Below are 14,051 nucleotides of genomic sequence, written 5' to 3'. Positions count from 1 at the left end.
TTAATTAATAATTTACAGTCGCAATAATAACCAAAATAATTATGATACACTGATCAAACTTTGAAATCTTATAAAGATGAGATGCCTATTTAACATTTTGTCGACAAAATTTTATTTTTTTGCATAATCTTTAAATGTTTAAAAAAAATAGTTATAAACAAATTAACGTTTCTCAGAAACATTTCTAACAGAAAAGTTATGAAACAGCAAAGTAAACATACGATTACTACGGTATTTATAATTTTTTTTAATTCTTTCAAAGCGTAGAAGTGAGTTTAAAGTACAAGCTAATTATTTATAAAAAAATATCGATTATCAGTTTAATGGTTATATTTTAATTAAAGATTATAAATATATTTTTTTGTAATTTACACGCGCGAAAGTAGAATAATACAGTACCGTAGCTACCCGCCCACATACACAACTCGCGCGAGTTTAAGCGTGTCAGTCGCTTCGAGTGAACATTTTATCTCCGGCTCTGTATCAAGCCTACTTTCGCGCTAAAAATTACAAAAAAAGTATTTTTAATCTTTGATTAAAATATAACCATTGCACTAATTTTAGACATTCTTTGTGAGTAATTAGATTGTACCATAGACTCACTTTTAAGCTTTAAAACAATTAAAACAAATTATAAACAACGGAGAATTCGTATATTTACTTTGCTGTTTCATAACTTTTTTGCAAATGGTTGGAAAATTTTTTTAAAGCATTCATTTTCAAGACCTATGAAATACGCATTTTAAGTATTTTTAAAATTAGAATATAGTAAACAATTTCTGAGAAATGTTAATTTGTTTATAACAATTTTTTTTAAACATTTAAAGATTATGCAAAAAAATGAAAAATTTATATTTTGTCGACAAAATATTAAATAGGCATCACACCTTTATATTCTTTCTAAGCTTGATCAATGTCTCATAATTATTTTGGTTGTTATTGCGACTGTAAATTGTTAATTTACAATTGAATTGTTGCTAAAATATTCGTTTCATTTTCACCGGCTTCTGAATTTATAATCTATAACAAGAAAGCTTTTATTTCACCAAGCTATATAATTATTGATAAATATGTAATTACTGGCCCAAAAAATTTATTTGAAAATTCGATATTTTGTTGGGAAAACCCGCATTTTCCGAGGAAAATTTTCGTCGGAGCAAATCGTGAAAAACATATCTCTATGCAGAATTGAATTGCGGTGAATTTTTATTAAGGTGTTTTTGTTGTAAAGTTAAAATCTTCGGAGTTATAGAGCAATAATTGAAAACAATACGATTTGTCGGCGCCATTTTGTTTATAAAAAAAGTAGCACACTATCTGCGGACTTTGCATACCTATATTATTAATATATAGGATCTTATAACTCGATTCCAGCAATAAAATTGCTGGTAAATAACTTTTCCATGAATTTTGCTAATTAGCCCAGAGTATGAGTAGTTTTGTTTGATTTGTATTTATTGCTAGCCCTGCAGCTTCTGCACTCTGTTTCAACTCAACGTAGGTTTCTTCCGCCGCGTTCATTGTTCTACTCATTATGTTTAAATCGTCTGCGTATGTTGCTAATTGGGTAGCTTTGTTTGTACGAGTGACTGTTGCTCCGAGATATTTAAAACTCTCCACTCTTTCTAAGTTATTGGTCTATTGTAACATTTTGCCCTATTCTATCTCGTCCCTCTTATCTGTTGATTCACATGTACCGGGTGTCCCAATAAGAATGGCTCTCGGCCATATCTCAGGAACCGTTTATAGCAGAGCTTTGAAATAAAAAATTTTATAACAAAAGTTGCCTCAGGAAAAGCCTGGAAATTATTTTCGTAATTGTGGGACCACCGCTAGAGGGCGTAATTGAATATCAAAAATTAAAAAATCTAAATTTTACAAAATTTTCCTAATGAAGGGGCACTGGAAATCTGATCTTCGTATTCCTCATAAAATTCTACGCATATTTGATTTACAAGTTTAGGTCTACCTTTGGAAACAAGAGGTGGGGGCGAGTGGGAACCTTGTTATGAAAAACTGGCTGTGAGTCCGGTTCTGCTTAATCAAATTTTGCAAACTTGGTCTTGTTGAAGACAGATCTTTTTCGTCAATGTAAAAGTTATGATTTCGAACCAACTTACTGAGTAATATACCAGCTAGAAGGCGTTATTTAATTTTTTTCAGAAGTCTAGTTTTCTTTGGAAAATATTAAATACAAACATGCATCTTTAATACCATATTACAAAATTAGACAAAATTATCAACAGAATAGCGAAAACCGCATGTTAATACCTTTTTTCTATATCGAAATATCTTACAAAACTTGTTAAAAACACAACTATTACTGTCACCGGTAAACGAAGTTTAGGAAAAGTAGAGTGCTATGGAAACAACAAAGAAGCATTTTCCAGCTGTCAACGTATATTAGGTCTTTTCAACGCTTTTCATTTGTTTCGAGCCTCGTTTATATCTCGTATATTAATATTATACACGGATTATACGGCATATGACAGAGGCTCGAAACAAATGAGAAGCGTTGAAAAGCCCTATTACAAAGAAATAAAAACAACTATTTAGTGATGACATAAATGTTTAAATTTTTGCCCATCATTTTCGTTGCAAACATTTACTCTTTCAAGAGTAGATTGAACAGCAGTCTCAATTTCTGCTCTCGATATGCTTTGAATGGCGTTTAGTATTCTCTGTTTAATGTATTCTAGAGTAGTGTATGATGGGCAACAATTTGAATATTTAGGTCGTCACTAAGCAGTTCTTTTTGTTCTTTGTTATATTTAATTTTAATAGTATCGTTTCTCTTTATATTGTTGTTTTAATTAATTATATTTTTATACGTTGACATCTGGAAAATGTTATTTTGTTTTTTTCCACAGCACACTACTTTTCATTAACTTAGTTTACCGGTGATAGTAACAGTTATGTATAAAGTTTACACGTTTCTCGAGATATCTTGAGATATAAAAAAGGTATCGACATGCGGTTTTCGCTATTCTATTGTTAATTTAATCTAATTTTATAAAGTATGATTAAAAATGCATACTTGTATTTAATATTTTCCAAAGAAAACTAGATTTCTGAAAAACATTAAATAACGCCTCCCAGCTGACTTATTACTTATTAAGATGGTTCAAAATTATCACGTTTACATTGAAGAAAAAGATCTGTCTTCAACAAGACCCAGTTTTCAAAATTTGATTTAGCAGAACCGGACTTACAGCCATTTTTTCATAACAAGGTTCCCACTCACCCCCACCTCTTATTTGCAAAAGTAGAGTTAAACTTGTTAAATCAAATATGCGCAGAATTTTATGAAGAATACAATAATCGAATTTCCAGTGCCCCTTCATTAGGAAAATTTTGTAAAATTTAGATTTTTTAATTTTTGATATTCAATTACGCCCTCTAGCGGTGGACCCACAATTACGAAAATAATTTCCAGGCTTTTCCTGAGGCAACTTTTGTTATAAAATTTTTTATTTCAAAGCTCTGCTATAAACGGTTCCTGAGATATGGCCGAGAGCCATTCTTATTGGGACACCCGGATGTATTTGGTTTTCTCTTCATCTACCTTTAAACCAGTTTACCACACACATTAGTATTGTAGGTATCTGTTGGATATTGTTTCCACCAAAACTAAATGTTTGGTATGCGGACGTAAAAACCACAATTCAGATAAGTGTGCCTATCGAGAATGTTTTTGTCACATTTGCAATATAAAAGGGCATCTAGCACCAATGTGTTCAAATAAAAATAATAAATCTAATAAAACAGGTAATAAAAACAATTTTCTAGATTCTGAAGAATATTGTTTATATAGTTTACAATATAATACGAATCCTGTGTTAATAGATTTATTAATTGATAATGAGTTGTTTACATTTACGTTGGATACTGGCGCTAGCTATAGTGTTATTTCAGAAAGCTTTTATAATTTAAATTTTAGCAATAAAATTTTGCAGGCAACCTCCAAAATTTTTAATCTTTATAATGGGGACAAATTAAAACCTTTAGGTTTCGTTAATTGTGAGGTTAAATATAAAGAGAAAAATGCTCTGTTAAATTTGTATGTTATTAGTAAAGGAGGACCTCCATTGCTAGGTAGAGATTTCTATAATTTGTTCGATCTTACCATTTTTAACGTAAACGATTTAGCATTTCCGTCAGATTTGAATGATATATTAAATAAATTTCAAAATTTATTTTCGCCTGGTTTGGGTAAATTTACCAAAGGTGTAATTTCAATCAAATTAAAATCTGATTCTGTAAGTCCTAAATTTTTTAGAGCTCGTCCTTTACCATTCGTGATGAGGGAAAAGGTACAACTAGGTGTAATTGAAGCTGCAGATTTTTCAAATTGGGGTACGCCTATTGTTCCTGTATTAAAAAAAAATGGGTCTGTTCAAATTTGTGGTGATTTTAAAGTCACCGTAAATCCTTTAATAGAAATTGATTCATATCCTTTACGTAAAATTGAAGACTTGTTTACAAAATTAAACGGGGGGTTACATTTTACAAAATTAGATTTATCTAATGCTTACCAGCAGATATGTTTAGATGAAAAATCGAAAGAGCTTCTAACGATTTCTACACATAAAGGTTTATTTCGTTATACTAGAGCACCATTCGGGATTGCAAGTTTACCTTCTAAATTTAAAAAAATTTTAGAATCACTTTTACAGGGTCTTGATGGTGTGGTATGTTTTCTAGACGATATTCTCGTCACTGGTAAAAATAGGGAAGAGCATTTATCAAGACTGGAGACAGTTCTTTTTAGGTTAGAAAATGCAGGTTTAAAATTATTTGTAGATAAGTGCGAATTTTTTAAAGAAAAAATTACATATTTAGGCTACGATATTGACAAAGATGGTTTACATCCCTCTGAATCTAAAATCGAGGCAATTGTCAAGGCGCCGACGCCTACTAATGTGAACAGTTTACAGTCATTTTTAGGGTTAATAAATTATTACGGCAAATTTGTTAAAAACCTATCTACCGTGCTAAATCCTCTTTATAATTTATTAAAACAAAAGGTATCATGGAATTGGTCAGTTGACTGCCAAAATGCATTTCTAAAAATTAAACAAATTTTAGTGTCAGCACCGGTTTTAGTACATTATAAACAAAAAAGTATAAACAAAAAATTTGCAAAAGATATTAAATTTAAGTCATTTTATAAAATTAGGAATGAATTATCTATCGAGTCAGATTGTTTAATTTGGAATAATCGAATTATAATTCCGTCTAAATTACAACAAAAATTTTTACAAAGTTTACATTCATCACACATGGGAGTAGTTAAGATGAAAAGCTTAGCGCGATCTTATTTTTGGTGGCCTGGATTAGGAAAACAAATTGAAGAAATATGTAAAACTTGTGAAAACTGTTTAAAATTTAAGAATGTACCTGAAAAAACCGAAATTCAATCGTGGCCTTGGCCGGAACGACCTTGGGAAAGACTTCACTTGGATTTTATGGGTCCATTTTTGAATAAAAACTTTTTAATAATATTAGATGCTCATAGTAAATGGATAGAAGTATTTCCCATGAGTTCAATAACTTCTGCCATAACTATAGACGTTCTACGGTCATGTTTTGCACGTTTTGGGGTGCCGTGTCAAATGGTAACCGATAATGGTAGTTCTTTTTGTTCGGATGAGTTTCAAAATTTTTAAAAAAATAATAATATTGTTCATATTACTACTCCCCCATATCATCCTCCATCTAATGGCGCTGCAGAAAATGCTGTGAAAACAGTAAAAAATGCTTTAAAAAATTTTTTAGGTGATAAAAAAATGTACACCTTAATTTAGCATTAAATAATTTTCTCTTCGATTATCGCTCCACTCCTCATTGCACAACTAAGGTAAGTCCTGCAAAATTAATGTTAAATAGGAATTTAAGGACAAGATTTGACATTTTATTAACAGGTGATCGAAAAAATTTAAGAAATCATGTAACTACAATACAAAATAAACAAAAAATGTATTCTAGCGGTAAGAGATTTTTATTGTTTCAGCCTGGTGAACAAGTGACTGTGCGCGACTATCGTAAAAAAATACGGTTGAGTGGATAAAAGCCGTAGTTTTAAGGAAAATCAAAAAAGTAACATATATTGTTAAAATTCCTGAACTAAATGATGTTAACTGGAAACGTCATTAGAACCAAATTAAAAAATTTCATATAGTGGAATCTTCACTACTGAGTGGTTCAAATGAAGTTTCTCCTATTGTAGATACTGATGTAAATATTGTAAATAAAGAGAATTTAAGTAAAGAAAGTACTGAACGGCCTAAAAGAGTGGTCAAACCCATAGATCGTTTAACGTATGAGTAATTTCTTTTTTATTATTTTGTAAATACTTATATTTGTTTTACTAGTAAAAAATAATTTTTTTTAAGGGGGAGATGTTGGATATTGTAAAGATAGTTTTAGTAGACCACTCTGTAAAACCTAACAACTGTTATCAGAGTAACACATTTCTTATTATTGTAAAAAGTACATTCGCCAAATGAGTATTAAATGAACCTTCTTTGTAGAAAGATGTGTTTTATTTTAGTAATTTATAGTTTGTAATATTCACCCTCAAATGAGGGCTAAAATATATTACAGTATCCAAAAGAATATTCGTGATGTTTTGCATCTACCGGTCAAAAATATTTTTCCATAGGGATTAACAAGCCCAAATGACTGTTGCTAATATAAAAATTAATAACAAGAACAGTTCGAATGTTATAAAATGAAATAAATTTTTTCATTTATTCGCTCCGTGTCACAGTGGTTTCAAATGCTGAAAACGAGGTCATGAGGTAAAAAAAATAGTGTGTGTACTTTGTACTCTCGTAAGAAGTTATACTCCTATGATTTCAACGAAGTAAATATATTTTAGACAGATTATTTGTATCTTATTTAAATATTAAACTAATTTTAATACCTACTACTTTCCAAAGAATTTTCTTAAGGTGATACAGTAGCGATCAACAGGTAGCAAAAACGCGTTCCAAGATTGCGGCTGTAATTTTGAATATTTTTTCGAGATATTTGACACACGTATTCGTTATATAATAAAGAATGGCGGTACAGAGCCCATAATTTGAAAAATATATTGATATGTGGAAATTACACTGTAATTAAATACAATGTGAAAAAAAAATGAGCCTGTACCCCCATTAAGAAGAACAAAAAATACACTTTCTTCAAATAAACTTTTTTATCCGATGCCTAGATTTTGTGTCATTTTGTAACTACTAAAATTTTTTATTTCATTAGTAGTTCCAAAATGACACAAAATCTAGGCATCGGAGAAAAAAGTTTATTTGAAATATTAATTTTTTATTATTTCAAATAAAAGTGCATACTTTCAAGAATACTCTCTGAAAATTTCAAAATTATCGGACTAAAATTACCAGAGATACAGGGTGTTGCATATCCTTACCTTCGACTCACTTTGCCGCGGCTTCGCGCCAGCACGCTTGAGCGTAGTGAGAAACGTTAAACAACTGTTCGCCTTCTCTTTTGTAGATTACTCTGCAATTCAAAAAACATATTCCAATGTTCATCACTTTACGATTTGGCAGACAAATAAGAAGATGAAGATACAGTTGTCAAAACTTTAAACGCATTTTTCTCAAAACTACTTTTTCAAATGCGGTGGACATTGTAACTGAAAAACTACTTGACCGATCTACTTGAAATTTTGCATAGATTTTCTTTAGACATTTCGAGAGTTAACAACGTCGAGATATTTTTCGTTTTGTGCTTATGTTTTGTTCAACAATATTAAATTATTAAATCTGTTGGTTTTCACAAAATTTTTATCAAACATTTCGTATTTTTGACTTCTAAATCATTAGAAACAAAAAAACTAGACGTTGTTACCTCGTGAAACTAATAAGCTAATTAAATCTTTTTGAATTTTTTATTTCGTATGATCCAGTGATGAGTTCTGATGTCCACCGCAAAATCCATTTTTTGAGCTGCCTGCCAAAATTTGTTGCCAATGGCTTATTTTTCATTATTTTGGAATGAATTTTTTCTTAAATATTCTTTGAATTGTACTTAATATGTTTATTTAATTTAAAAATAAAATATCTCTACCATAGCTTCGAAAAAAATTCACAAAAATGTGCTTGATAAGTTGATTTCAAACCATAATACCCCCCCCCCCTTAATGGCGGTACAGGCTCGTTTTTTTATTATTGTATTTAATTACAGAGTAATTTCCACATATTAATATATTTTTCAAATTGGGCTCTGTACCGCCATTCTTTATTATATTACGAATACGTGTGCCAAATATTGGACCGCGTTTTTGCTGCCTGTTGATCGCTACTGTTTCCTCTTAAAATAATAACTAAAATAAAAAATTTAAAAAAACACGATTCTCGGGCGCCATTTTGTTTATAAAAAAAAGAATGTGTGTGTACTTTGTACGCACGTAAGAAGTTATACTTCTAAATATCATTTCAATGAAATAAATATACTTTCGGACAGTTTATTTGTGTTTTATTTAAAGATTAAATTAATTTTTACTTACTACTTTCCAAAAATTTTTATTAAAACAATACCAAAAATTAAAAAAGGATTAGAAAACACCAGGATTTGAACCGGAGACCTCTTGATCTCCAGCCCAACGCTCTACCACTGAGCTATTTGTTTATACGTGCTACAAGATTTCTCAGACATAGTGGCAAACATACGAAGTGAATTATAAAATACTTTAAATATTACTTATTATCTTATTCCCGAGGTAGACAAGTCCAAATATACAAAAATTATAATAATAGTTATTTATGATGTAAATGTTAAAAGGACAATTTTAAGGCACGTATGTGAAAGATTCGCTTCGCTCATTCTGCAATTCACATGAGTGCCTTAAAAATGTACTTTTTAACAGCTATATCATACAATATTTTTTCTAGATACGTCTTATATATATCAACAATTATAATTTATTCATTCTCAATACCTACAAAAACTTTTACTTGAACTTGACTGACATTCCATTTTTATATTTTTCTTGACATTAGAGAGTTATCAAGTAAAATTCTATTCATCCGTTATTTTGACACGTAAACGCTATTTTTTTACGGTATATATTTTAACGTAAATGTAATTTTTGAGTTATCAAGTGGCAGAATTCCTGCTTCACGTTAATAGTTGGCAGCTGTCAGTCAAATGTCGTATTTGACAGCAAAATATTTAAATTTGTTTAAATTTTTTTCTGTTTTTGTTTTCTTTCACGAAGATAGATATTTTGAAATTTTTTCCTTGTTTTGTATTGTACAAAAGAAATATAATAAAATATGGAAGATATCTTAGAACAGGCAATATTACTTGAAGCTAATGATGATGATATAGAATATGTGATACTAAATCACATTTTAAATGATGGTAATGATAATAATGTTCAAAATGTTCCTGTCTTCAATTTCGATACCTTAGAAGCTGAGCAAGCCAAAAAGTACTTTCGATTTGAGAAACAGGATATTCCAAGGCTGGTACAGTTGTTAGGGATACCAGATATAATTGTAACAGAAACTGGCCATACCTGTACTGGTAAGTAATACTGATGGGAACTAAAACTTTAAATAACTGACATGTTGCATATTGTAGGACTCGACGGACTGTGCATTTTATTGCGTCGTCTAGCATACCCTAACAGACTTAGTGATCTAAAAGTCATATTTGGACTATCAGCTCAGTCCTTGTCACAAATTATTAATAAAACAGTAAACTTGATTTTAGAAGGTCATAGATCAATTTTAGAAGATTTGGACAATGTACCCTGGTTAACACAAGAAAAATTGGAGTACTATTCACAGGTATGTACTTATAGAGATTATACTTCGTATGCCTAGTAATCATGTAAAATAAGTAATTGTTTATATTCTTACTACAGGCAGTAGCTGCAAAAGGGGCAGCGGTTCAAAATTGTTGGGGTTTTATAGATGGAACTGCAAGGCGTATTTGTCGACCATCTATAAATCAAGAAGCGTATTATTCTGGTCATAAGAGGTGGCACTGTCTTAAATACCAGTCTGTTGTATGTCCTGATGGCATCATTATTAGTCTTAAAGGACCTTATTTAGGCAGGCGCCATGATGCCGGCATTTTTGAAGAGAGTAATATATATATGGAATTGGAAAGAAAATGTACTTTTGGAAATGTCAATTTTGTTTTGTATGGAGATCAGGCTTATCCATTGTCCAATCTTTTGCTATGTCCTTACCCAAACCCAGCAAGATTACCCAATGGAATACAAAGGTTGAGACAGGAAAACTTTAACAACAGCATGTGCCAGGTTAGATTAGCTGTAGAGTGGGGATTTGCAAAAATTGTAAGGGAATTTGCCTTTTTAGATTTTCACAAAAATCAAAAACTTTTGTTGCAAGACCTAGGTAAAATGTACAAGTGTGCAGTATTGCTGATAAACTGTCACACATGTTTATATGGAAACCAAGCTGCCACATATTTTAACGTAATTCCTCCTAATTTAGAAACATATTTAGAGCACTAATTTTATTCTATTTATTTACTATTCGAATTGGGAAAATAATTCAGATGTTATTATCTTCTTCTTTCTCATAATCCTTAGTGCCCTTCAGGTTGTCAGATGTCGGGTTCCGCCTTTTATCCGTTTCTTCCAAGCGCTTCTATAGGTAGCCAGGTTCTTCATATCCCTTATACCCATGTGTCTGTCTCCTTTCACATATATCCTGGCTCTGGTCCATCCATGTCTTCCTCAGCCTCTCTTTTTTCTTTTGTTTCCCATTTTGGCTTCATGTACCTTCTTTGTAAGTCTCTTTTGCTCCATTCGTTGTAGGTGTCCAAACCAGCTCAATTGTTTGTTTTTGATCTTCTTTATTATCAGTTCTTGTTCCAGCTCTCTTCTTATATCTTCATTTCTGAATCTATCAAACTTCGTAATTACAACTAACCTTCTCATGTTTCATCTTTGTCGTGTTTATCATTGATTCATGTTTCTTTTGCCTAATCCATGTTCACGCCCCATATGTCATTAGGTTGACTATGCCGTGATATACTCTGAATTTAGTTTTGTTGTCTATTTCTGACTTTGTCATATGTCGGTTTTCCCATCATCTCTTATTATATTTCCCAAATATTCAAAAGTAGATACCTGTTCTATTACTTGTTCCATTATTATATCAGTATTTCTTTCTTTTTTCTCATCTTCATTTCCATTCACTTCCATTTTTAAATTATGTATCTCTTTTTGCCAAATATCTATTAGTTTCCTGCATTTTCTCTACTGTGTCTGTGATTAAAACTATATCATCAGCATATAGAAGGGAGTTGATCCTTATTGCATTTAAGTTTTTATATCCTTCTATATACACTTGAGTCCAGAATTCTTTACCTGTGCGTCATTAATACCTGGCGAGATAAAACACATACTTTTTATCTAGCATCATTCTCTTCCACGCATGAAACTAAAGACAAACCAGCTACCGCCTGTTATTAAGTAAAAACACATGTTATCTTTATGAACGCTCTAGTCTCAGTATATTGAAAAGTGATAAGTACAAAAAAAGACGCTTAGGAATATTTTCAGACTTTAAGTACAATAATTCGTGACGTTTCTGGTTTGTTTACTTTTGTGGCTGTCAGTCTGTTGAATTTTTTGCTGTTTTTTTGTCGAATTTGTGCATTTTGAAGTTTTTGATATCACAGTTTTTTTTCACAACGAACTTTATATTGGAGTTTGAAATTTTATGGTAAATATATTTTATTTTATTAAGGAAGTTTTGTTAAGTGGCAGTTAAGGAATAAGAATATAAGGTTGTGTTAAGTTTCTGCCAAAGTGAATGAAATGATAAAAAGAAAATATGTTATTGAATTTTTTCATAAATTGTTTATTTATTTATTAATCACTAATGATATTAAAAGAATTTATTAAGCTACTTCAAATGTAGCTGTAATTCTGCACCAAAAGTTTAAAGCAAAACTTACATTTGACATTTTATTTATTTAATAACATCAAATTTTAACCCGTGATCGGAGCAGTAGCTACTTCCTGGCACTTGCTGTTGCGTTTAGTAAATTTCCGACTTATGTCATATGCTTTAAATGATGACACACGGGTAAAGAACCCTGGACTCAACTGTATTGAAGGTTTCTTGTTTGATCTTTGTTATTTTTATTAGGATATCCATGACTATTATAAACAAGTGAGGACTTAGCCTATTTCCTTGTTTAATTCCCTTATCCCATTTAAATGTGCCTGATCTTTCTTCATTTATTTGTACTTGGCCTTCTACTTCCATATATATATATATATATATATATATATATATATATATATATATATATATATATATATTATAACTTTTATCATCTTTGACGTTGTTATCAAAATACAAAATATTAATAAATTAAACAAATTTTGTTGTTTAGTAAAAAAATTCTTCTAATAATTTAATTTAATCTGAATCATTCATATCGGCAATTTAGACATATATTATACATTTTTAAGTAGAAAACTTTAAAATAATATTGCCAATTTTTATGAGTTGCGTTCCTGGGACGACTTTATTGAAAGATAGTTCATTCAATTACATGAAATCAACTTTACCTTACCTTAAGAATATCGATCACAAAAATCATAGCATGTGATTTGTCTTCATAAAGACCACCACATGAAATGAAGACAGTAAAATCCTCGTGTTATTTTATTCTATTGTTAGTTAATTTTCACTGTATTAGTGTTGAACTGTTTTGTATTATTTAAGTTTGTTCATTTTAGCATATAGTGAGATTGTAAACAATTTTTGCCAAGTGGTTATTTCTTTTCCAATTGTATTAACCCATTAATTGCTAATCTTGTGTAAATGTAACCTTCTGAATAACATTTTCTTAAGATACTCTTCAACAGGCTAGTGTTCTGGTCCAAAATGTATTGGATTCTTATTCACAATTTTGTATGTAAATAAAATGGATGTCTGTATTGTAATATTCATTAATTAATTTGCTGTTTATCAGTGACTAAATGTTTTGATTGTAAATTTTAGCATAGATAGTGAGATTGTAAACACTTTTTTTGCCAAGTGGATATTTCTTTTCCAATTGTATTAACCCATTAATTATTAAACTTGTGTGAATGTAACCTTCTGAGTAACATTTTTTTAAGATATTATTTCTTCAACAGGCTAGTGGATTGTCTGTTCCAAAATGTATTGAATTATTATTGACACTTTTTTATGTAAATAAAATGGATATCTGTAGTGTAATATCATTTAATTAATTTGCTGTTTACCAGTGACTCAATGTTTAAAATTACATACAGTCGGAAAAATGAAAGAATACCCATGAACGAACATATAAAACACGCTGTATTTTCCTTTCACCGTGTCACAAAGAAAATTGTCCAGTGCAAGTACATGTAACAATAATTATTACATGTACTTGCTCTGGCCAATTTTTTGTGTGCCACAGTGACAGGAAAATACAGCATGTTTTATATGTTCGTTCATGGGTATTCGTTCATTTTTCCTACTGTAATTTAATTAACCTTCTGACTAACATTTTTTTAAGATATTACTTTTTCAACAGACTAGTTTCTATTCCAAAATGTATTGAATTTTTGACAGTTTTTTATGTAAATAAAATGGACATCTGTATTGTACCTAATATCAATTAATCAATTTGCTGTTTATCAGTGACTAAATGGTTTATAGTTTATATTGTATAATTGAATTAACTGTCTGAATAATATTTTCGTAAGATATTACTTCTTCAACAGGCTAGGGTCTATTCCAAAATGTGTTGAATTTTTATTCACAGGTTTTTATGTATTTACTTTAATAAAATGGATATCTGTATTGAAATATCAATTAATTAATTTGCTATTTATTAGTGACTAAATATTTTATATTATATAATTTTGTGAATTTTAGGATATAGTGAGAATGTAAAACTGAATGATGAATTAAAAACTCTACAACCTAACTAAAAGACTTATTTATTTACCTAAAATTATTTTTAAACTAATCTACTAAAAATATAGTAACTAAAATGAATTAAAAACTTTTAAACCT

General features: G+C 30.1%; 2 protein-coding genes across 2 annotated transcripts in view; one reads left to right on the top strand and one right to left on the bottom strand.

Moving 5' to 3' along the window:
- Window positions 1–14,051, bottom strand: part of LOC126892547 (ADP-ribosylation factor 4-like) — a 76,646-nt gene that overhangs the window by 24,694 nt on the left and 37,901 nt on the right. The window lies entirely within an intron of this gene.
- Window positions 8,541–13,968, top strand: LOC126892544 (uncharacterized). The gene is made up of 3 exons (XM_050662104.1): window positions 8,541–9,552; window positions 9,610–9,818; window positions 9,896–13,968. The coding sequence occupies exons 1-3, from the start codon at window positions 9,300–9,302 to the stop codon at window positions 10,511–10,513; spliced, it is 1,080 nt and encodes a 359-aa protein (XP_050518061.1). The 5' UTR covers window positions 8,541–9,299; the 3' UTR covers window positions 10,514–13,968.

Source organism: Diabrotica virgifera, chromosome 9 (genome assembly GCF_917563875.1).
Source record: "Diabrotica virgifera virgifera chromosome 9, PGI_DIABVI_V3a".
Classification (NCBI taxonomy): Eukaryota; Metazoa; Arthropoda; class Insecta; order Coleoptera; family Chrysomelidae; genus Diabrotica; species Diabrotica virgifera.
This window is presented reverse-complemented; position numbering and strand designations above follow the sequence as displayed.